The following is a 26,642-nucleotide window of genomic DNA, read 5'->3' on the forward strand; positions in this document are numbered from 1 at the left end:
TTGGAACATAAAAGACAATTTCAGATTTTAGTTGTATTGAAACTTTTTTACTAGCTGATGGACATGACCAAGGAATAGCCTTTATGAAGTTATGAGCTGCACATAAATTCACTTTTAAAACTGAAAGCCACACAGCTTTAAAACCACGACAAATTTGCAAATGCACACATTCCATATGCAAGAAGATGCATGCAGCACTAACACATTTACTCCTTAACCTTAAAGCCATTTTCAAAGTAAACTGGAATAAGCATTCTAACATTATATATGTACATCAAGGCACATTCATTTCTTGTGCTTTAGGAATGATTAACATATAATCTATTTTATATCTTAATTATATACCTAAAGAAAGCTTTCAATACCCAAAAGCTTAATTTTAACAATCATAGTTTGAATGATAGTCTTCTACAGAGAGATGTGGCATCTCCCTATGGTTTTTTTCAAACTCTGACTATTTGACAACTCAGAGAAGTTGAGAAATTAAAAAAAAAAAAAAAAAAAAAAAAATCAAACACATGAATGAGTATAATTTAGCTTTAAAGTAACTTTTCAGAATACTTCCAGCAATTTGACAGTGTCATAATCAAATTTTTATGTAATATAATATACTAAGGGCTGCACTGAAGAATTCAACATTCTAAAATTATGTGAAAGTTATATGGCATCCATATTACCACTATAGATGAGTAGTTTTTCAACAAATTTAAACAAACATGATACAAAAGCTAAACACATCAAACTTAACTTCTTCACTAACTTGTTTACTCAGCAAAAGGAACAGGGCTGACTTTTCACTCATAGTCAGTGCTGCGGAGCAGGAGCGCCCAGCAACCGTGGGCTATGAGCGCTCTTCTCTCGGCTCTACGCCTTGAAGAGACAGGACAGTAAGGCTCTCATGGCAGCTCGTGCATTGTAATGGTATTCTAAAGTTAGCTCTGCATATGGCTCTCCCATACAGATAAATAAATTATACAAACTTGATTACAACACAGAACTCATTTAAGTGCTTTAAGATAGAATAGATTCTTGACTTAGAAACAGTTAAAATAAATAGTAAGTCAAGAATATCTCTAAAGCATTTTTTAAATGTAATATATTTATGCATCTTACGGATATTCTTTTTATATTAGATTTTTTAAATTCACAAACAGCAACTAGTCACAGAACCTCTGTATTTTAAAAAGACAACAGAGAAACACTAACTGCAGCCTTTTAAATTCAAAATATGTAATAAAATAAAGTCAAAATATAAATGAAACTGCACATCTTTAAATAGCACAGTTATTTATAAACATTAATTCATAAAAGGCATACCATGATCAACTACTTCCATCCAACAGATTTTTGTTTTCAATTTCTTTACAGAAAGTGGACTTTCCTGCAGAACTCACTGGTCAGACAAGAAGACTAGTGATGTCACCAGCAACCCAGAGTTCTCCATCTGAGGTCTGCATGGCGGTGACAGGAACTGTAAACGCGCCCTCCGTGAGCTCCACAGGCTGGCCGTTCGTCGCGGCCTTCACTCAGCTTCTGGCATGTGTGCTACTTCCACCTCAACAGTCTGGATGGCTTCTGCAACTTCAGACAGCTTCTGCCCTTGCTGCTGTGCCAGCACGTAGTTAACCACTTGCATAATGCTTTGGTCAGAGAGGGTAGACACCGATGGACACTCCTCGGTCGCTGCCACAGCTTCAAGAACTTCCATAGTTTCTCCTGTCACCACCACAGTCTCAAGTTCTTGAGGCCCACTGCATTCTTGTTCCTGCATGTCTGCAGTTAAGATGCTGACAGCATGTTCCACTTGCGTTCCTTGGTTGTGAAATTGCAGAGTGTCTTTTTCCAGCATAATTTTGCAAGGCACATAGTCTCTGTGGAATTTAGTCATATGCTTACGAAGTGTTCGAGCATCTATGTAGGCTTCACTACACACAGGACACACGTAGGGCCGTTCACCAGTGTGTGTTCGGACGTGACGTTTTAGTGACCGGGCATCAGCCCATGCTACTCCACACGTTAAGCACTCAAAAGGCTTAACTCCTATAGGAAGGAAGGAAGGAAGGAAGGAAGGAAGGAAGGAAGGAAGGAAGGAAGGAAGGAAGGAAGGAAGGAAGGAGGGAAGGAAGGAAGGAAGGAAGGAAGGAAGGAAAGAATAAAAAGGAAAAAATGAGTAAGATGCCACATTCGTAGCAATTTCACTTTATTACTGTCATATCTAGTTAGCATCTGCTAATTTTCAATGGTCTCAAAGGTTTTTTTGCACTACACTCTCTAAAGGTGTCCTAACAGAGCTACTGCTGAACAGCAGTGAGCCTGTCAACATCTTCCTCTTTCACTGCAATCTTACATTCCTAGGATAAGAGCCTCCAAAAATTAAGTTTTCAGACCAAGTATCACTTCTGTTACCTAAATAAATCTTTCAAGAAACAAGATTAATCTACAAAGAAAGAAGTAATACAACAACAAACAAAAGAGCTGACAAGTAGGAATGCCTTGGCTCTCTTCTATCAGATATGGTACGTTACCTTCATGGTTGTTCATGTGTCTCCTGTACTCTCTCAGCTGAGTGAATTTTCTCCCACATTGATCACACACCCTTTCCAGGTTTTGCTTTGCTCTTCCTTTCTTCCCATGAGTGGCCTTCTTTACATGTCTTCTGAATAAAGCTTTTTCATAAAATTCTTTGCCGCATATATTACACCTAAAAGAGAGAAGGCCCAAAGTAATAATGGACATAGAATCACGGGAAGCTGGGTGTTTCTCACTGGGTTTAGAGCCTTCTGAGATTTACTCACCTGTAAGGCTCGGTGACAGAATGGGACTTCACATGGGAATACCAGTCTTTCTTCCAGCTGTAACACTTGTCACAAAACTGGCACTGAAATGGCTTTACACCAAGATGTTTGTTCATGTGCTGGCGCAGATCTCTAGCTTCAAAGAAACTTTTTTCACATCTATAATACAGTTAAATTACCCAATTGAATCATCTTTAAAACAAGTCTCCAAGAATTCACTATATTCTTATATTTGAAGCTTCACAAAGTTACTCCAAATTTAAAACATCACAGAGAGAAAAAGATCCAATTTTTAGTCTTGCATCAAGGATGCAAGGTTTACATTCCTTTTAGAATACTCAAAATGCATGAGAAGGCTTCATGCAGAGTTCCCAAAAGTCATCACAAAGTGGATTTATTGTCCACCTCTCTTCCGCTCCCTCTCTTTGCATCCCCTTCAACCCCTTTCTCTTCGAACCATGTTGGGAGGGTAGGCTCCATCATTGACACTAGGAATGAAGCAATGATTCAGGCCTAATCAATGACAGTAACAGCATTCCCTTCGCAGCAGCAATCAGCTTAGGGATGCCAAATGACTTAACTGGATCCAATCAGAGGGAAACTTGGGGCTTTTACAGGAACTACCAGAAAAGACTTGACAGTTTGGAGGCTGAGAGGATGAGGAGTTGAAAGCACTGGCAGACTGTGTCCATATGGAGCCTGAGAGAAACCAGATACTAATCAATCTGCATCCAGCATAGACTACAGCACGCAGTCCTCCAGACTTTCCTTCCATTCAATAGTTAGGTTGGATTTCTTCCACATGTAACAGCAACAACAAAAAGTACTAACCAAAAACTGTACCTGGGCCAGGAACTGGTGGCACACCGTTAGTCCCAGTACTTCAGGAACAATGGCAGGCAGATAGATCTCTATGAGTTCAAGGCCAGCCTGGTCTACACAGAAAGTTTTGGGACAGCCAAGGCTATTTAGACTCTGCTTCAAAAACAAAACAAAACAAAATTTCCACCCCATATTTGAGAATTTTTTATTTTTGTTTTTGTTTGTTTGTTTGTTTGTTTTTGGTTTGTTTGCTTTGTTTTGAAACAGTTTTATTTTGTAGCTCAAGCACATCTCCAACATGCAATTATCCTGCCTCAGCTTAAATACTGGGAATACAGGTATGTGCCACCATGGCCAATTCTATTGTCACTTTAAAATAAGATTATTTTCAGTCAAACAAGCAAACATAGCAGAGTAGGAAATGGCAAAAACTGATTTGTCCATAAAGTGGGGAGCACTTGGCAGTCTAGGGACTAATCTGGATTGTTGGCATACCCCTTTAATCCTAGCATCCAGAAGGCAAGCAGATCTTTCATGAGTTCCAGGCCTGCCTGAATTACCATGGAATTCTAGGCCAGCCAGAGCCTAGAATAGTGTAGAGTGAAATCCTGTTCTAAAAAATAATGACTTAGGAGAGCCAGGTCTAAACAGAAAAACCCTGTCTCAAAAACAAAACCACAAAGACAAAAACAAAACTTATAAGGATCAGCAACGGTAAAATGGAGACAAGCAACTACTGGGGCTGCAGAGCCTGCTCAGCAGTTGAGGACTCAGGAATTCATCCCTAGCACCCAGAACAGCTCACAACTGTCTCTAAGTCCAGTCCCAGGGAAAACAACATCTTCTGACCTCTGCATGCACCAGGCACAGTCATGGTGCACACAGGTGCATGCAGGCAAACACCTCTACACATACAATAAAAACAAATACATCTTTACTAAAAACAGTTACTATCTAAGGTTCTGTGGCATTTAGAATTTACTGACTTCCTAATAAGAGTTTCTAGTACAATAAGGATCTATAGCTGAAGATCTGTAACTGGTTTGTGTTTGTTTTGTTTTGTTGTTATTTTTGAGAAAAGGTCTCATTATGTAGCTCCACCACCATGGAACACAGAGACCCTGTGACTAAAGGTCTGCACCACCACACTTGCCTATTGAATGGCTCACTAAAGGAGCCTATCTTTTCCTTTTATTTATATCCGAACCTTCGTGTAACTCTGGGTTTGGAGTAGAATTGTTTGTTCAGAATATTTAAAACCAAACATATTAGTTAGTGTCTGTTTCCTAAGGGCAAGGAATACAATTTATCAAAATGTAAACATCAAAAATATGAGACTGAGATTCTCTGAGGAATAAAAACTTAGAAAATTCTTCACCTTTCTGCAAATCAATATGCATAAATACACATGAAGAAAATACACTGAGATACAATTTACAAAGATGCTGTGCTGTCACTGGCTGACCTGAGTCTGCACAACCTGAGAATGTATACTCAGACAGCTGACAAACTATTAGGCTGAGTGCTGGAAGAATTCTAGAATTAGTAATTTTATTTGAACAAATTATGAATGTATGAAAACTTCCAGCCTTGTGATGATAGCACATGCCTTTAATTCCAGCACTCAGGAGGCAGAGGCAGGAAGATCTCTATGAGTTTGAGGCCAGAGTGAGTTCTAGGGTAGCTAGAGTGAGGGAGCCTAAGGGCTTTTCCAGTCCCACACCCTCCTTACAACTCCCCTCCTGCCTGGGGACAAGGCTAGGCCAAGTTCCATTCTCCACCCTCAGGAACATTTTTGAGAAAAAAATTCTCAGAATGCACTGACTGGCCCCCTGAAAAGCCCCAGGTCATGCTTGCTAGCCAATAGATTTAAAGGTCAATATGCTTAGACAATAAATTTGAATTGTAACCTTGCTGATGTATACTGTGCCTCTAAAAAGTATAAAAAACTGTTTTTAATAGCCATTGGGGTTGCCACAAGGGGCCGATTGAGGGTCAACCCTGACGCACCAGGAAAAATAAACCTCCTGTGTTTGCATCGAACTCCATTCTCATTTCTCACTTGGGGGATCTCCTGGTAGTTAAGATTTATTCCAAGTCTTACAAGAGAAAAGAGTCTCACAAGAGAAACCCTGTCTCGACCAAAATAAAAGTAAACAAACAACAACAACAAAAAACCTTCAAGGTGATTAGCTTTTCATTTTATGAACTTCTATTTCTAAAAATGTTAGGTAATCTTGGAAAGTGAAAAGAGTCCTAAGAAAAGAGAAAGAATATAACAATGCTTCAAGGAACCTCCTACAAAGGAGCTCTCCTGGTTGTAGACCTCTGCCTTACAGTCTCCACCTCTAGATAGGACCTTGAAAGTCTCTTTAAATCACTGTTTTTAAAAAATGTCTTAAACAGTAAGAGCTAGGTGAACTGATGACTCAGTAAACTGAAATTACAGTTTATCTGTGAATGTTTTGTTGTAATAAAAGCAATATTCAAATAACTGAGGTTACATAGGGAAGGTACACAGTAAATACTTACTGAGTACAATGATAGCCTCGAACCTCAGGCTTTGGCTGGTGTTTCTTAAGGTGCTTGCTAAGTCCAGAACCCCTGTGAAAAGACTTTCCACAAACTGAGCAAAAGTACTTGGACTCTCCTGTAAGAAAGTGGAAATCCAGGTTATAAATACAGTAATTAGGTCATCTTTTCAACATAATTCATTACATTTCTGGTGTAGTGCTTTGGTCTACTGCTGCTAGGCTTCTCAAGATGTGGTTGCTGCCTAGAGCAACAAGTGATGTATGAATCTTGTTCCCTAATTTAACTGGCCAATAAAAGGTTAGAGCCTATGATTGAGGAGTGGAGAAAGAAAGGTGGAACTTGAGGTTCAAGTGAGAGGGTTGTGCAGGTAGAGGGAGAGAAGGAAGAGAGACAGGTGGAAGAGACAGCCACGAGAGGATTAGACTATGATCATGAGACCAGGAGAAACAGCAAGTAACCAGGGAGAAGTTAGTATAGCACTAAACCTGCCCAGTGTAGGCTTCCAATTTGTAAACAAAATACCTGGATTGTTTGTCTTTTATATGGGCTCGCTAGGATTATGAATTCTTTTCACATTCTGAAGTTAAAATTTTATCAAGACAAGATATTTTACAAAAACCTGGAAAACACTTTATTAAATTTTCTTTTCCCTTTCAAAACTGTCAAGATATATTTACAATGTTTCGGTAGTTTTCTCTCACTGAGATAAATACCTTTGCAGGTGAGAGCTGAGTTACAGCAGTCACAGCATTCATAGGAGAGGAAGGAGGAAGAAGACAGGGACTCTGGATGGAGATAAGGAAGTGGTAACAGGAGAGGCATTCTAAAAAGATGTAGAGGGCACTCTCTAGACCAGGAGGCATGCCTGCCTACCAAGCTATTATTGTTCTCTCCACCTCCGCCCAGCCTGCTCTTCCCATTCCGTGCAGAATGGGGACCTATACTTGTGGCAGCTCTCCTGACACAGCTGACAGAAACAGAAAATTGGGACCAAGAGTAGAGTCAGTGCTAGGACAACCTGATGATGTGATTTAGAAGTCTTGGAGGCATGGTGGTGTATGCCTCTACTCCCAAGACTTGAGAGGTAGAAGCAGGAGGATCTCTGAATTCTAGGCCAGCCTGGACTATGGCATAAGTTCCAGGTCAGATAGGATGAAGCATGGGTAAACAGCACTGGCCATCCCTACACTCTTGCTTTACAGCACACCTGAGCATGTGTAGGAGAGGCTCAGTGGGTAAAGTCCTGCCTAGTGGTATCATGTTTTGGGAATATAATGTTCTGATATAAAGTATAACCAATCAACATCATACTAAATTAAAACTATAAATATGTCAATACATTTCTTTTTTATTACCTGTGTGAATGCTCATATGTTCCTGAAGACTCCGTTTGGTTACAAATGACTTGACACACAGTTCACACTGAAACTGCTTTTGTGACTGATGTAGACTTTGATGCAATTTTAGACCATGTTTATAGATAAAAGTTTTTCCACACACCTAAGACAGAAATGTTTAAGGCAGCAAAACAATAAAGATTTAATTCCTGATGACTGTGGAAAAAACTATCATTGTAAATAGAAATGTTAGATGAAGCCACAAATACTAAGGATCTTAGCTAGTTGAGCCCTTTTCTTATTCAGAACAACTGCCAAAAAGTGCGTAACAGTAAGCAAAAATCGTTGTGACACCCTTGCCAGCTTGGCAAAAATACATATCTTAGAGAGGCGTGAAAGCCCAATAAGAACACTTTTCATCTTCCAAAACATCACTCAGTTTCCCCAATCCACTGGAGATATTTTCTTTTTGAGCACAATGAATGCAGCAAAGTCAATATCTCTGAGAGGCTTTACTGTCTTATTTTTATTTATTTTCCATGGAACACACATTTTAAGTAGTAGTATACTGAGCTTCAACTAATACTTAGTGCTTAAATTTATGAGTAAGCAATTCTTAGAACTTAACCTCAAAAATAAGAAGAAAACAGTGCCTGACAATAAAAACAAAACAGCCTGTCCAAGAGCTAGTGATCAATACTAAAGACTGTTTTCATATAGTAAGATGTTTGACAAAGAGACCTGTCTGTGGCTGGGCAGTGGTGGCACACACCTTTAATCCCAGTACTTGAAAGGCAGGGGCAACCAGATCTCTGAGTGTGAGGCCAGCCTGGTCTACAAGGTGAGTTCCAGGACAGCCAGGGCCACACACAGAAACCATCTTGAAAAAAAAAACAAAATAAAAAGAAAGACCTGTGGCCAGAAAGGTCATAGAGCTGTGGAGACGTTCCACTGTCATTTCCTAGACTGATAAAATTTCTAACTATTCTAGATACTTATCCTTATTTCTGTAGATAAGTGGAGCTTCTCTTTACATGGATGCTATTACACAGATCCAAAATAGGTAGGTCAAAATGAAGAGAATAAATGACCATGGGTTCCCAACCACAACTGAAAACTCTCAGAAAAGAGGAGGGTTAGACCAGAGGATGAGGATATCTACCCTGAAATGGTGTCCTCTCCATCTATCAGGGAAGCTGCATTCACGGACTCTCAACACATGGTTGCCTGAATTATCTCCACAATCATGACATCAACCAACAAGCCAAAAAATAGACAGGGGAATTCCATATGGCTCTACCCCTAGACCAAGAGCTATGGGTAGCCAGTTGCTGATGAGAGGAGGAGACTTGGTCTCCTTCAGAAATAAGCACCACATAAGGTGCCCAATTCCAAGTGGCCAGACATGGACACATACATGTACATATGAATAAACTTAAACGAACCCAGGAGGGTGTATATACAAATATACGTATGCTTATAAACAAAACATATACATATCAAGAAATAGTAATTAAAGAAGCAATCACAGGTGAGGGGGGTACCAAGGAGGAGTTGGAGACAGGAGCAAGAGGGGCAGAAGTGATATAGGTACAGTGCTCATGTATGAATTTCAAAAAAAAAAAAAAAAAAAAAAAAAACAATTAACAAAACTGTACTGGTTCCACAACTGTTTGATAAATAAAACATTGCCATGCTTATATGTAAGGCTATTGGTGTTACTCAAATCAGTTCCACGTTCCAAACAGCCCATAGCTGGATAATCACAGGATTCATAAACCAAGAGTTTGGCTTTTACTTACCTGTAATTCTCAGTAACAGCCGAGACTGCTTAGGAAGGTCTTTTTCTGAGCAACATTTGCTTAAGCCACACATTTTTTTCCACTAAAGGTTACTTACTAAAGGCTAAGGGGATGAATGGGATGAACAGCTCTTCTCACCAAAATTTTCAATTTACAGACACCAAAATGTTCAGTTATAACTTCAGACAGAAAATTAAAGACAGTGAGTCATACTTAATGTAGGCAGCAAACCAAAGATGAATTGCCCTGACATTTTGCAAGCTTAAAGATTTCAGAATACATATAAAACCCACCTCACCACTACAGTGAATCTCCAATCTTATTAAAAGTAACCAAATAAATAGGTCTTTACCTGGCATGCATGGGGCTTTACACCTGTGTGCTTTAGCATATGTATGCGGAGAGAGTACAATTTAGGCAATGTCCTTCCACATATAGAACATATAAATTCTCTTTTGGTTCGTCCCTTCTCAGCTGATGCTCCCGATGCTTCATTAGATGTGGAATTGGACGAAGATGAAGTGGGTGCGTCTTTTCTTGTATGTCGTATCAGGTGTGCTCGTAATGAGGCACTGTACTGAAACTGTTTCTTACATAACTGAAAAAGAAAACAAAAGTTCTTCCTATGTAAAATATTAAGTGAAACCAAATGCACATTTTAATTTTCCAATTCTAGTTATAACTATAAAAATAGATAAATACATTGTTTAAAAGGCAATATATACAGAAACCACACACTTAACATGCATACACAAAAGACATCCAAAGGTGTATAAAACACTGTCTCAAAACAATAAAAAAAAATTAAAACTAAAAACAAAGTCTTCAAGTTAGATCACTTTAATTGCAGACCACATGTGGTGTAAAAGCTGCCGTTTCCTCACTGTGCTTTCCTCCGCTGGTGTGCATCTGACACTGTCTTCATTACTCCCCTTTCACTGTGACAAAGGGTGCTAAGCAGCAGCACATACCCAAGCTCTGAGCCTCCTGACCGGACCTCATGTGAGCACACACTTCCTTCAAGCTCTTGCTGCCCTGACTTCCTTACTGTGACGGACTGTTCTCTTCAACAGCAAGACAGAACAGCCCTCTTCCCTTAAATTACTTTTCTTAGAGTATATATCACAGCAAAAGAATCTAGAACATTATCCTATTGAGCACTTACTTCAGAACCCTCTCAAAACATCACAGTATTTGTATGCAATCTGCCCATCTACTCCCCAAATCTCTAGATAACTTATCACACCTAGTACTACATAAATGTACATAATTAGTTGTTAAAACACTAATATCAAGGAATAAAAAGACCTGTATATATTCAGTACTAGAAAAAATTATAAACATTTAAAGAAAAATTAATGTTTACTTCTTAAAAATATTATTTTAAAAAATATTTATTATATATAAGTACACTGTAGCCATCATCAGACACACCAGAAGAGGGCACCAGATCTCATAATGTCATTACAGATGGTTGTGAGCCACCATCTAAACTTCAGATTTCTCTGTTTGCAGAGAAAAATGTTTTGTTTTAAAGTTAATGCTTTGAGCTCTAACACTGAGGAACTTGAATAAGGAAAGACTAGAAAGATTAGTATTCAGTAAGTAAACTTTTCATTACACACTGTCCTCCCCAGAGCAGTTGTGATACTTTTCACCTCAAGAGAAAAGATATTCCTGGCAGTGTAATTCTCCTAGTCCCAAAGTAATCAGCACCATCACGTCCTGAGACTGTGATTGAGTCTCAGATTTACTGGATATCTAGTTCAAATTTAATGAGTCACTTTATACATTTACTAGCAGACAGAATTTAGTTGCCTACATCTCCTCTTCTACTACTTTATCTTCCTGTTTTGTTTTTAAGGATTTATTTCATGTATGTGGGTAAACTGTTGCTGTCTTCAGACACACCTGAAGAGGGCATCAGATCTCATTACAGATGGTTGTGAGCCGCCATGTGGGTGTTGAACTCAGGACTTCTGAAAGAGCAGTCAGTGCTCTTAACTGCTGAGCCATCTCTCCAGCCCTGTGTTTTGTTTTTACTTTTTAGATTAATTTATTTTTAGGTGCACTGAATCTTTTGCCTGCATGTACGTATGTATGTATGTGCGTTACACACTCCTACAGATGATAGTGAGCCACCATGAGGGTGTTAGGAACTAAAGCTTGGTCTTCTGCAAGAACAACAAATGTTCTTAACTGCTGAGCAATCTCTTTAGCCAAGTTTGTTGTTTGTAAGAACAATCTTTTCAATGTCCTCTTTCTGAGGAAGCTCAGATAAAAAAATATTCAGGTAGGGCAAGTAAATAATATAAATCAGAATCTTTTAGCAATATAAGAGCTGTGGGCTGTGATCCCAGCACTTGGAAGCCTGAATCAGGATTACCTCAAGTCCAAGGATAGCCTGGGCTACACTGCAAGAATCCACCTTAAAACAACAACAACAATAACAGCAACAACAACAACAAAAGTGGTCAGAATAACAGAGCACTTGGTAAGATGGACTCCATGTATGATTGTAGGATCATTTCAGTTAGGTTTCTGGGTACTTACCGGACATTTGTAATCTCTAGCTCTTTCATGTTTCAACGTGTGCATGATAAAGGCATATCGTCTTGGAAAAACCATTCCGCATTCCCCACATTTATGAGATGTTTCTTCGGTACTCTCCTTAGCATCCCTTTTAGGTTGTTTCATCTTTTTCCCTCTTTGAACTAATTTCTGGGCAACCTAGGCAGACAGAAAACACAATCTAAGAAAATGTTTGTTTTCTCTTCTTTTTCAAGGCATGGTCTTGCTATGTAGCCCAGGCTTGCCTGATACTAACTATGAAGCCTAGACTGGCCTCAAACTCACAGCAATCCTCTTGCCTCACATGCATCACCATATCCAGCTACAGTACCGTTTTTAAAGTCATGGGGATGACATATATTTCTAATATACTTTACGTAGTAAACTGCTTCCCTGCATGTCTCCCCTTCCAAGAAATTTTTACTATAGGCCTAAGTTTGCTGCTAAAATAGAATGCCATCAGGGTTAAACAGCAAAAAACAAACCAAACAACACACATATCATACCTGCTGAACCGCGGACTTAGAAATGGCTTTTCGCTTCTGTAACTTTTTCTCCATGCCCTTGTGTAGCCGGATGTAGCCCCCTTCATTAACAGACCGCTGCCTAAGCCTGCTCCTGTAAGTATCATCATCTGGGCCTGAGTCTGTCTTTTCTGTAGCTTCAACTGGAGTTTCCTCATCTTTTAAAGGTTGGTCAGTGCTCTGACTGTTATCTGGGAAGTCTTTGGCACAGATGTCCTCAGGTGATATATCATTTCTTATATCACTGTCCTCTTGGCAAGTGTTGATTACATTCTCTTTTGAGATTTTAGGATGAACATTAGCAACTATGTCATCTTCTCTGATGACTACAGACTCAAGCTCTGGTTGGTTGCCTTCTGTTGCTAAGCTGTCGGTTGCTATTTCAGGGAGGGGACTGGTTATACATTCTACAGGAGACACACGAGCTTCTGCCTCTGGAGAAACCTGAGGTGCAGGCTGCTGTCCTGGCTCCTCATTCTGCTCCGTTTCTGGCAGTTCTCCATTTACCAACAGTACAATTTCACAATGCCCAAGTTCACTTGACAAAGTTGTGGTTGCTTCATTCCTAGTGCTGGGTGGTGTTGTAGTTCCATTGTGTGCTGCTAAGTCCTGAGTAGATGCAACTGTTTGAACTTCACCTTTCTTATACACTGTAAGTTGCTTTTCTTCCATTAGTTTATGTACACTTTCACAAATTTCTAAAACTTCTGACATAAAAAGGTGGCGAGCTAAGACAGCTACATCAGCCATGCTACAAAAGTCAAAACTTAGTACAGAAGTATAGGCAAATTCCAGCAAAGGAAGGAAGCTTGCTTTACAGAAACCTGTATGAAATAAGAAAAGTCAAGGAGCAAAAAAAGTCAGTCTTCACAAAACTACTTTGCAAGAATAATATAGATTTGTGACAAGGAAAAAAAAATAGTAAAAAGCCAATTATTACCACGTAGTCTACAATTAACTATCACTCGGCTTTCTTTCATTCTGGTTGCTAGTAAATAACCTCGACTAGCTCACAGCCATGAGCTGAGTCTCTAAACCACTAATAAAAAAGAAAATAACAAAAGACTTACTACCTCAAGAGTTGTTATAAGGCAGCCATTTTCAAACTGTACTCCTTAGAACCCTGGGGTTCCTCAATTCCCTTCAAGAAACAGTAGTTGGAGAATAGAGGGTAAAAGGGAAAATGGGTAGGAAAGTGACTAGGTAGGGACCAAGCAGCCTGTCCCCTTGCCTCTCCTCATTTATTAGATATCTGTATAGGTGACGCATGAGAAAAAACATACAGTACTTAACTTAAAGCAATAAAAGTTGTTACAAATCAAACAATAGTGGAAGAATTCATCACACTGGTAACACTGAATATCCTAAGGTGAATCTCAGAAAAAAAAGACTTGTTTGAAATAAATGACACAGAATAGACAATGACTAAACTCCTTAAGGGATAATTTGTCCTTAAAAGTAACCAAAAAAAAAAAAAAAAAAAAAAAAAAAAAAAAAAAAAAACAAAAAAACAAAAAACAAAAAACCTTTTATTTTTGGATTTTGTGTTGAGAAAGGAGCTCACTATATTAACCAGACTGGCCTTAAACTGGAAGATACAACTGCCTCAACCTCGCCCATTAAAGTCATGTGCCAACACATCCAGTTAAAAGATAAAATCTTATACACAGACTCTATATTTCACTTCAAGTTCTACCCAATATCCGACAATAGCACCGACGTCATCTTTCTCTGCGGCTGCATGAAATTCCATTCTGTGCACACACCACATATTTACACGTTTCTCTTGAAGGCCATCTAGCCTGGTTCCATTTCCTACTTATTATGAATAGAAGCAATAAACAGAGATGTACAAGTGTCTAAACGTAGAGTCTTTTGTTTGCATTATTTGTTTCTTAGAGACAGGATCCCTCTACATTACCCTGGTTGTCCTGCACCTGACTGCATAGACCAGGCTGGTCTCCAATTGACAGAAGCCTGTCTCTGAGTGCTGGAATTAATGGTACACACCACCCTGCCCTGCAACTCCATGAGTATATATATGTTCCATCTCTAGTGAATAGTTCTTCCCTCCGTCCCACCAGTACCTATCACTTTCTTGATAACTGCTATTCTGACTTGGGTGAAAAAGAATCTCAAAGCAATTTTCAAACTTTTAAAAAATGTATAGGTGTTTTGCTTGAATGTAGGTCTGTGTATTACTTTCATGCCTGATAGAAGACTATAAGAGGGATCAGATTCCGTGGAATGGGAGTTTCAGATGGTTGTGAGGTGCTGTATGAGTGCTGAGAACTGAACCTGGGTTCCCTAGAAGAGCAACCAGTGCTCTTACTACTGAGATGTCTCTCCAGCCTCTCAAACAACTTTAATTCAAATTCCTCTGAGGGTTAAGGATGCTGAACACTAGAGTTCAAGTATTTATTATTAGCCTTTGTGTTTCTGCCTTTGAAAACTGACTAGTGCATTTATCTGCGTATGTCAAATGATGTGCATGCTGATTTTTGTAGTTCTTAATAAATCCTAGTTATTAATCTCAGTATAATATGAAATTGTCAGAATCTTCCTTCCCATTCCATGTTGTCTCTTCACTCTTGATTTTTTCCTTGGCTTTTCAATTAATTTCATGATTTCTCATTCATCAGTTCTTAGTGTCACTGCCTGTGCTACTAAAGTCTTTTTTAAAAAGTCCTTGCTTCTGTCTGTATCTTAAAGTGTTTTCCCAGCAGTTTCAGGTCTTACATTAAGATCTTTGATTCACTTTTAATTAATTATTTTGGTGAGAGATATGGATCTAGTGAACAATATGGATCATGAGCAAATCCATTTTGCCCAACACTTTGTTTTATTCAATGTATGTTTGTCATAAGCAGAATTCTAACTATGTAGTGTAGTGAGTTAATGTTGCTTGTATTCTAATGTTAATACTGTGTCCTCCAGACCTAGTTGTCCCAAAGAATGTGTACATAGACCCACTTGACCTTACCCCCAAGTTATTTCTGATTGGTGATGACAGCCAATAACTGGGCAGGAGAGACATAGGTGGGTTTTAGGGTTCCTGAGCCTGGAGAGATAAGGGAGAAGGTGAAAGGAGGCCACCATGGATTAGGTGAGGCATGAAAATGGGGCCCTGAGAAAATGAGGCCAATTAGAGTTAAAACATAGTAAATAATAACTTGGAATTATTGATAGAAAAGTAAATTCTAAAAGCATAGAGGGTGGGTATCTGCCTAGTTCTTGTGCTGTCTAAGGCTGTAATAAATAATAAAAAGTTGTTTATCTTTTATCTGGGAACAGAATGATCAAAGTGGGATAGAAACCTTGAATTGGGACTAAAATGCTCTACAATAAAGGCCTGTAGGGCGGATATGTCGATACCTCTAGCACTGCTCTTTCTGCTGAAAGGACAATATAAACCCTATCTGCCTCCATTTAAGGACCAGGCCTGATTTCAAAATTGGCCATAAGGTACCAGCTTTAGGAATAGAACATTAAGTCCCAAAACTAAGTCATAAGACAAACACTAGCCCTAGGAACAGACCATAAAATCCAGAGCAAGATCATAAAATCCCCTTCCAAAGAACAGCCTGGGGATAACTACAAAAATGAGGAAATATCTCAGAATGGGCCATCTGCCCTGAGCAGTCTATTCATCAGATGGTTGAATGTTCATAACACAGGAATGTAGACCACTGACAGCTTGGGACCCCACCCTCACGCCAATGAAATTTTAGATTTCCTAATCCTTCTAGAGAGTTCACCCAGCTCCCCAGAAGAAGGCCTGCATGCCTTTGTCTAGGGTCACCATTTCAAAGAATGGTTGACCCTGCATGCTGGTTGTTTCTGCAGAATAAACACTTTGTTTTTGTTTACTCTCTGAGTCTGGAGTCTTCCTTCAGCGATTTTCAGACCCTTACACTGCTTAAGGATTGTTTTTGCTACTTGTGAGTGTTTTGGTTTCCATAAAAATTTTAGGGTTTTTCTAAAAACATAGCTGTGTGAAAAATGTCATGGATTTTGACAGAGATTACATTGAATCTGCAGACTGCTTTTGGAAATATAGCCATTTTTAAAATATTCATCCTGCCAACCCCTCTGCACGGCAGTTCTTCAGTCTAGTGTCTTCTCATGTGTCTTACACAGTCATCCAGGGATTCTCACCCTCGCACCTCATACACCAAGTGTTTATAGGCATACTCTCCACACTTGGCTCTTTTCATATGACAGCATATCCTCCTAAATCACAGAGATAAACTACATTAAAGGAGATAAACTGTTAAAGAGACTTAATAGAGACAAAGAAAATGTTTTTATTCAAGTATGTAAAATACATGAACAGAGAACATACAAATTATTAAATCATATACTACTAATAACTGCATTTTGATCTAAGTTCAAAGACCTAAACAGGGACACTGAGTTGAAAGAAAAATTTCCCATGGAGGAAATAACATGGTTCCAAATGACAAAATGTTTTAAAATGATTGATATGTGTTCAAAGTAACATTAAAAGAAAAGAAGTTAAATCATTTAGATTCATCCTGACAAGAGATAATCGACAGATAATTGCACTTTGTTTTACCATTAGCTATTTCACACTCACATACACACACACACACACACACACACACACACCCTGAAACATTTTTATCAAAAACAAATAGCTCTACTAGGGCAAGCTAGCAGGTTGGAAGTAACTTTTATGTGACTTAGTAACAAAAAGAGTCAGAATAAAATAAAATTTTAAAAGATGGCTCAGCAGTTAAGAGCATTGTCTGCTCTTCCAGAAGTCCTGAGTTCAATTCCCAGCAACCACAAGGTGGCTCACAATCATCTGTAATGGGATCTGATACCCTCCTCTGGTGTGCCTGAAGATAGCCACAGTGTACTTATATACATAAAATAAATAATTTTTTTTAAGTGCCCAAGTCCACAAAGTAAACAGCTTCAAACCTGCAGGGGGACACTTTCCAAGAGTAAGAGATGGGGGGCCCTGCTCTCAGGACAAACCTGCAGTAAAAATCAGTAGCAATGATTGTCAGTTTGAATAAGTTGGAGGGCAGCAGCTGGGCACTGCCATGACAGAGAGCCTGTATTAAAGCTGAGTTCTCGTGGACACCTACAGACAAGAACAATTGCAGGCTAGGAAGCCTCAATCTGACCAGATTCTACCAATTATTCAAGAATACTAATACCAATGATTCTCAAAATGGTTTATATAACAGAAAAAGAAGAATCACTACACCAAACTCATTCTATGAAGCCAACATTACCCTGGCATAAAACTGGATAACAATGTGCAAACAAAACAAAGAAAGAAAAAAAAAACTGTAGACTAATTTTCCTGGTGAACACAGATACAAAAATTCTGAGCCAGGCATAGTGACACATACCTTTGATTCCAGCACTCAGAAGGCAGAGGGGCAAGGATCTCTATGGGTTCAAGTGAGTTTCAGGACAGCCAGAGCTACATTTTTTAGAGACTCTGTGTCTTAAAAAAATAAAGGGGAAAAAAACAAACAAACATAATCTGAACAATACTGTTGTAGGCTGAACACATTAAGAGATCAAGTGTAAAAAATGTATCTTTGACTGCAGCACTCAAAAGGCAGAGGAAAGTCAGTCTCTGTGAATCTGAGTCCAGCCTGTCTATACAGTGAGTTCCAGAATAGCCAGAATCACATAGTAAGACCCTGCTCCGCCCACAAAAAGAAGACATTGATGCCTTGTGAACCAATTGGTTCGATTCCAGGAATTCAAGATTTACTCATCAAATGCAAAGCAATACAGTAACAACAGACAATACAGCAAACAAGCACAGCACAGCTATGACTGAAACAGGAGAGCAGAGCATGCTAGCCCATGTCTTAGCATTCAGGAAGCAATGGTTGGTGTGATCTCTGTGAGTTAAGGTCAGCATGTTTCATACATAGCAAGTTTCAGACAACTAGGGCATTATAGAGACCCCTGTGTCTAAAACAGGAAAGAAAAGAAATAAACCAACCACATAATAATCTCAATTGATAGCAGAAAGGACCTCTAGCAAAGTTCAACATACTTTCATGATAAAAGCCCCAAATAAACTAGGAATGAAAAGAACATATCCAAGGCTCTCTGTCCACAACAAACCTATAGCCAAAACTGAACAACTGGAGGACTATCTAGGAGATCAGGAGTTGCTGTACATTCTCCATTCTTTCATAGGGTAGCAGAACTACTGCCTAAATAGCTCTGGTAACTGAAAGCAGAACAGATTTTGATACAATCACATTCATTGCGGAACTAGACAATTATAAATTCATAAGGAACACACATCACCGAATAATAACCAAAGCTATACCAAGCAGAAAGAACAATGATGCAGCTTATCTTCAAGCCTGCTCTTAGAGCCTCACAACGCAAGACATGGGCTGGCACAGATTCCTGCAACCTCAATGGACTTACCGAAACTACAGGTGGAAAAGAGCTGGGAGAAGCAATAGAAAAAAAGACATCTGATGAAGACCTGTACATACGTGTTCACTAACAGGTACATTTACCACACACACATTACACATACAAGCACAATATATAAAATCACATGTTCCACAAAACAAGATATTAAGTAGGTAGTTTCAAAGCATATTTTCTCTCAATGTAATAGTAACGCTCAGTTGTCTATTTTTCTCCAGCTATTTCATTTCAGTTCCAGAAATAATTTTGCTACACTTCCCCAACCTAAGAGGCAGTGGTAAGAAAAGACAGCCTGCCTAACAGGCATGCTGCCTACACCTTCAGTCTCAGTGCTTGGGAGGCAGAGGCAGACAGATGGATGAGTTTAGAGGCTAGCCTAGTCTATAGGGTGAGTTCAAGGACAAGGACAGCCAGGGCTACAAAGAGAAATAAGACAAAGAAAAATGACAGCCTTTGCACACCAGTCTTAAAAGCCTTGCTTTAAAAGGGCCTTTCCCTTGAGAAAATGAGCCTCCATTTTGACATCAATTCTGTTTGTCTGGAAGACACATATCTATTTATCTTCTAGAATATACTTATTAACTAACAGCAAAGGGTATTAGAAAAATCTTACCAGAAAGGTCCACGACAGCCTCATGACTAGAAACTGCTCCTTTCTCAATAAAAAGGTCTCGAAAATATTCACTATTAGCTGACAGAACAGACTTATGAGCTTTGTACTCTTCCCCTTCAATTAACAATGTGACATCACAGAACTGGTTGGAAAGTCTCTGCTCATTCAGCTGTTTCAAAACTGCCTGGCAATGTTTTGGAGAAGACCGTTTCACCACTCCTTTGGTGTCAACCTGTCAAAATATGTTTGAGATAAAGGTATATTATAGCACCTACATATATACTCATTACTTTCAGCAAGCAATGTTATTCTTTGCTATCTATATACATAAAATACATTACTATGTCCTGCCTTTTTAAAAGACAGGGTTTCCCTATGTAGCTCTGGCTAACTCTAAACTCATCATGTAGATCAAGTTGGCCTAGAACTCCTGCCTTTCTCTGTCATTCAAGTGCTAGGATTAAAGATGTGAGCGCCAGCATCAAGCCACAATGTTTTACTTGATCCTACAAAACAAAAAACAAAAACAACTAACCTCCTTTTTGTTGCCTCTTCTTTCTGGTCAAAACTTAGATGACATATGACACTAATTAATATAGCCAAATGAATAAGTAAACACAACCAAAAACCTAGCCAGGATTTAGGCATGGTTGTAATGCCTTCAATTCCAGCTTTTGGGAAGTAAAGGCAGGTGCATCTGAGTTCCAGGGCATCCTGGTTTATACAGATAGTTCAAGGACAGCCAGTAATACACAAAGAGACTGTCTCGAGAGAATAAAAACCTAGAAAGGAAGACAGGGCTGAGACTCAGTTGGTAAGAGTGTTTACGTAACATGTATGAAGGCCTAGGTTGGATCTCAGCACCTCCATAAACCACAATCTGTGGAACATGTCTGTAATCCAGCACTAACATAGAGGCAGGAGCAACTTCAAGGTCTTCATCACCAGTGTAACTAGTTCAAGGCCAACACAGGCTACAGGAGACCCTCTCTCAAAAAAACCCTACAAGCAGAAGTCCTACCGTCTAATTCTGTAATATTCTGTAATAATATTCTATATACCTGTGTCAATGTATCATTACAAAAATGAGAAGTTAAAATTAGGATACTAATGACAAACACATAGGACACTACATTATGAAGCATTGTGTTCAGTGAAGAGTAACAACTGGTTACATTTGGCATTCTTGGCTCATAACATAGTAAACAATAACATGTCTTACATAATAAACTTTACTGTAAACCAGCAGTTCTCAACCTGTGGTTACTGGCTTCTTTCATGGAGGTCAAATATCAATTATTCTGCATAGTAGATATTTGTATTATAATTCACAACAGGAACAAAATTACAGTCATCAAGTAGCAACAAAAATAATTCTATGGTCAGGGGTCAACACCACCTGAGGAAGTGTATTAAAGGGTCTCAGCATTAGGAAGGTTGAGAACCACTGTTTTAAACAAATACATCCCTTTCAGCTTCAGTTCCCACAGTCAACAGTGTTGAGATCTTACATAAACAAGCAAACAAATAACAAAACACCTTGAAGACTGAAAGGTGGATAGAAAGTACCACTTACAAATACAAGTTCGTGTTTAGATACTGGCTTCTTTTTTGAGGATTTGGAGGCTGTGGCTGGAGGTGAAGTAAAGTTGCTCAGATCATCCTCTGACTCATTACTTTCTTCTCCAGATTCAAGGTCCAATCCCAGTTCTTCCAACATTTCCGAAGCATCCGATATTGGACGGGAGCGATCAAGCTTCTCCTGACATTTGCTACATTGTTTTATGTAATCTTTAACTTGCTTTAATATACCTTCAGTCAAAAAACAAAACAAAGACAAAATTAACATCAAATTTAAGTGTTCCTACTTAAAAATTATTTAATGTACACACTAATTTATGTTCAGATGTTCACTCATACCTATTTAAAAACATAGAGTAAATTCTTCAGAATGTGAGATTATAATCAAAATTATCTCGAAATGTAAGTATATAAATGTTGGTTTGTTTCCACATTGAGAAAGACTTTCTTGTTCACTACCAAGTATGCAATTTACTCTGGCATAAGATGATTATATATCCCTGTCCATTTCTATATTACAAGGTATCCATGAAATAAAATAGTTATATACTACATAATTATGTTTGTTAGCCATGAATCAAATATATGACAATGCTATTGTAATATAACCCATACTTCTAGATTCATGTAAGTACAGTCTATGTTCACAAAACTACAAAATCACCTAATATATATATTCTTGTTGTTAAATATACGTGAAACAAATACTCAACTATCTTGACCTATACAGAGTTAATATGGCTCAAATTATAAAGAAAAATAATTTCTCCAAATTATTTTTTAATTGCCATTATAATTTATGCAGAAATAAGTCTATTGGGCTGGAGAGATAGCTCAGCAGTTAAGAGTACTTATTGCTGGCCTGGAGAGATGGCTCAGTGGTTAAGAGCACTGACTGCTCTTCCAGAGGTCCTAAGTGCAATTCCCAGCAACCACATGGTGGCTCACAACCATATGTAATGGGATCTGATGCCCTTTTCTGGTGTGTCTGAAGACAGTAACAGTGTATTCATATATGTAAAGTAAATAAATATTTTTAAAAAGGAAAAAAGCTTACTGCTTTTCCAGAGTGCCTGAATTCAGTTCCCAGCCCATCAAGAAGCAGTTCACAGCTGCCTGTAACATCGACTCTTATGGATCCCTCTTCTGGCCTCTGTGGGAGTGCACACCCACATGAAACACACACACACACACACACACACACACACACAACAAATGTGTAGGTTCCTATGTGTAAGAGCAATTTTTACCCCTCTGAATTGACACAATGTCAGTCAGTTGTCAGAGACTTTAATAGGAATTATTTCTCTTCAGTTTTCTTCCAGACCTTAATATACTCATCAAAAACACCCCCCAAAACCAAACAAACAGCACTAAGCTTGGTACAGTAGGGCATGCCTGCAACCCCACTCAGCCAGAGATAAGATCTCTTTAAGTTTGAAGCCACTCTGATCTTCATAGAAAGTTCCAGGACAGCCAGATCCACAGAGACCCCTCCATCTCAAACTAAACTAACAGCACAGAAAAAGTATCAGCATATTTTATGAGGGCATCATGTAATCACTGCTAAGAGCATGTCTTGAGGCAAAGACAGTTAAGATGACAGCTGGATGCTTTTCTGATGTTTCTCATAAAATAACTATTAATTACATAATGAAAAACATTTAAGCTACATATAATAAAAACTGAATTTGAGGTATTTATATCTACATTGTGCTTAGTCTTTGTCTCTTTATGTTGGTGCTCCAAGCATTTACAGAGCTCCACCTCCCTTTCATACTCTTTGTGCTAGTTTCTGCATTTTTCCAACAAGGTTGCTTGAGATAGTTCTTTGGATGTCAAGTTACTAATAAAAGATTGTTCACAGAATATAGAATTGTTCATAGAGAAATATAAATTCTACATTGAGCACCCTCTGTAGCCCAAAATTAAACAAACAAACAAACAGCCTGGCTCTGAAGAGATGACTCAATAGTCATCTGAAGAGCACTGACTGCTCTTCCAGCGGACCAGTGTTCAATTTCTAGCACCCACAGTGGTTCACAACTCCCTGTAACTCCAGTTCCAAGGGATCAAATGTTCTCTTCGGGCCCTCATAAGTACCAAGCACACAAGTGGTACACACATACACATGTTAGCCAAACACCCATACCTAAAATAAACAAACATTTTCATATTTTTTTAAAATCTAAAACTTTTAAGTATCAACATGATGTCACAAAATTCCCACCTGACTCCTGTGATGGGACAGGCATATGCAGACACACTAAAATTGTTTAAAACTACCTCAAGGTTAGGGGCTGGAGAGATTGATCAGTGGTTAAGAGCACTGACTGCTCTTCCAGAGGTCCTGAGTTCAGTTCCCACCAACCACATGGTGGCTCACAACCATCTGTAATGGGATCTGATGCCCTCTTCTGGTGTGTCTGAAGACAGCAACAGTGTACTCATACATAAAATAAGTCTTTAAATTAAAAAAAAAAAAAAAAACCAAAACACTACCTCAGGTAACTGTATAAACATACACATATTATAAAACATATATGATCTTTTGTGTTTTAGAATAGAGCTGTTTCCTCAAGACATCTCATTAAGAATGTATATAATATATGCTAACTTGAAAACAATTAGAAAACTTCTAGTCTAGCCTGTCATAGAAACACCATTGTCTCAAACAAAAACAAAGAACAAAAACCTGTTCCTAAGCACTTCTGTTAAACATCCTTAGTGAGGACTCATTTAACAAACACAGCAACTCTCTTCTTGCTCTAGAAAAGAGTTTTGTTCGTTTTCAAGACAGGGTCTCATTGTGTAGCTCTGGCTGTCCTGGAACTCACAGAGATCAGCCAGCCTCTGCCTCCCAAGTGCTGGGATTAAAGGAAGGAGCCACTATACATGCTCAGGGCTTTTGCTTTTTAACCTCAGAAATATAACTTAGGATAGGTTTATAATCCCAAGTATCTCATAATAAATTGAACATATCCTTAAGTGTAATACATATGAAATCCATCCAATTTATCAAACATCACAGCTGTGTAGTGCACTGTTGAGATTGGACATTTACCAGTTATCACCTGCTGACTGGGAATTCACATTATGCTGCATGTGCAGATATTACTGCCTTGGGGAAGGGGGAACAAAAAAAATCATACAACAGGGGCAAATAGTATATGAAATTAGTAAAGAGAGACCCTAATACTCTTTCTTAAAAAATTTAGACAAGGTCTCACTGGGTAGGCCAGGCTGCCTCTGCCTTTCAATATGAACAATAAGCAGTCATGAGTCTAGTTTTTACTCCTCACAGTTACATCTTGGAAATTTAATTCCGAGTTCTTGCAGGGGTGGACCAGGCTGGCCTCAACTTTGCAGTGATTCTCTGGCTTCTCCCTCTGGAACAATGGAAGTATTGGTATCACAGGCCTGGCTTAACTCAGACCCCTCCCCCCCAGATCATTTACTTATTTGTTTTGTTTGGTTTTGTTTTTTTGAGACATAGTTAACCTTGTCTGTACTGGAAAGATTCTGTAGACCAGGCTGCTCTGCCTCCTAATCCCTTGGATTAAAAGCATACACTACCACATCCAGCTCATTTCAGGCATTCTTTAAAAAGACAAAACAGGGGCTAGGAGACCACATGAACTGCTAGGGAAGACAGCTAGTAGTTTCGAACACTTGTTGCTCTCCCTTTCAGAGGGCCAAGGTTGGATTCCAAGCACCCATGTGGCAGCTCACAACCACTCATTGCTCCAGTTCTAGGAATTCCATCTGATCTCTGTGGTCTCCATTTAAATACAAGCAAAACACTGCACACATAAAATAATCTAAAAAAAAAAGTATAAAGAAAAACTGTACAAACATTCTCAGCACCTACACCGTGTCTCAGAAACATCTGTAATATAATCCAATGCCCTTTCCTGACCTTCGTGGGCGGCTGGCACACACACATTCAGGAAAAACATTCACATACATACAATTTTTTAAAAATTAAAAAGAAAAAAGTCAAGATTTTCTGCTCTCATATGCTTCCAACGGGATCAAAAAGTGTTAGCGTCATTATATTCTGACTCCCAAATAACCAATTAAGTCAGATCTGGTGGTAAAGGTCTGTAATCCCAGCTAGTGAGGCATTCAGATCTTCAACTCAAGGTCAGCCAGAGTAACTTAGTGAGATCTCACCTCAAATAGTGAAATAATCAGTTGACAAATCAGTTACCTTATCTTTTCTCAGCATACACAGTGTAACATTTCCCGGGGCCATTTTCACAAAATAAAAAGAACATTAAAGCCCTGGGAAACAGGATCTCGTATCATCACCATGATTGGTGCGTCAAGGACTGTAATCTCAACACGTGAGAGGCTGAGGTGGGAGGCTTGCCACACTCAAAACAAGAAAAAAAAAAATGCGACAAAAGTGGCATAATTCTTCCTAATAAAACCTCTTATGGTATATGTCCCATCTCCCAAGAAAAATAAGCATCTGGCCGTCTTTAAGGATGCCTAACGCTCTAAACCAAGACTCATGACGACTGCGCACCGTTACTCCTAATAACCACATTATTCCTATTCTGTGTCGCAGTTGAAGAACCAGAGAGATTTGGACCAAGACCAGTGGCTAAGTCCGAGCAGCACTCACTGGAGACTGCAGCCAGGGTTAAGCCAGTCAGCCCTCTAAGGCAGAAGGGTAGGTAGGTATGCCTCTGCCTCCAGGTCTCCCACCATCCCCCAGAGGCCTAAGGGGGCGGGCCCAGATAGGCCGCGCCACGCCCTCCGCCCGCTGGCCCGGCCCCGAGGGAAGCCCCCGAAGCCCCACCCCGGGCGAGGGTCCGCCCCCAGCCTCCCGGGCCTCCTTCCTGTGGGGAAGTGCGGCTGCTTTCGCGTCCCCCGCCCGCCCGGCTAGGTCCCGCGGCCGCCGCGCAGCCGAACGCCACCAGGCTAGGGCACAGCCGTCCCAGACTTCAGGCTCGCGAGTGCGCACGCAGGCCTCTCCTCGGGCCATGCCCCGCAAGCCTGCGCCCAGCCGCCCCCTCGCCCCGGGCCAGCGCTCACCTCGCCACCAGTACGTCTTGGACAGGTCATGCCAGGTCTGATGCCGGGTGTGGTGAGTGCCTCCAGGGCCCAGGTGTGCCGCCTCTATGAGGCCCTGGCGCCGCTCCGGCTGCAGCACTACTTCCAGCTCCGCAAACGTCTTGCGGTGCCGCTGCCGCCGCTGGTAGTAGAGAGTCCCGCCGCGCACTACGTAGCAGGCGGCAGCCTTGCGGATTTTACGCTTGACATTGCCCTCAGTGCCCGGTGCATAAGGCTCTCGTTCGTTCGTCAAATAGCGCAGGATGGCCCGATAGCTTTCCTCACTTGACATCGCTGGTGGCAGCGCCCTTAGGGCGCCTGTCAGTGGTAGGAAAAGGGAGACAGCGCTCTGGCTCAGTAGAGGTGCAACAGCAGCGGCAACACTTTAAGGAGAAAAGGCTACGCCTTTGGTGGGCGCTCTTCGAGGGCGCCCGCAGCGCGAAGGAAGAACCGACGACCTGGTAACCAGGGGGAACTGCACTTCTGCAGCGCGCGGGATCCGCTGGCGACTGACAAAATGGCTGCTGCACCACCGGAAGTGACGCGCG

At 39.9% G+C, this 26,642-nt stretch overlaps 1 protein-coding gene across 1 annotated transcript; it reads right to left on the reverse strand.

The window, feature by feature from the left end:
- Nucleotides 1-26,642, reverse strand: ZBTB11 (zinc finger and BTB domain containing 11). Its single transcript, XM_080919315.1, has 11 exons — nt 26,077-26,642; nt 21,026-21,261; nt 19,450-19,681; nt 12,369-13,210; nt 11,845-12,021; nt 9,644-9,889; nt 7,508-7,652; nt 6,150-6,267; nt 2,796-2,954; nt 2,526-2,701; nt 1-2,040 (listed from the first exon to the last, which is right to left on the reverse strand). Exons 1-11 carry the CDS (start codon nt 26,384-26,386, stop codon nt 1,523-1,525), a joined length of 3,159 nt encoding a protein of 1,052 aa, XP_080775441.1. The 5' UTR covers nt 26,387-26,642; the 3' UTR covers nt 1-1,522.

This window comes from Micromys minutus, assembly GCF_963924665.1.
Source record: "Micromys minutus genome assembly, chromosome: 7".
In the NCBI taxonomy this organism is placed as follows: domain Eukaryota; kingdom Metazoa; phylum Chordata; class Mammalia; order Rodentia; family Muridae; genus Micromys; species Micromys minutus.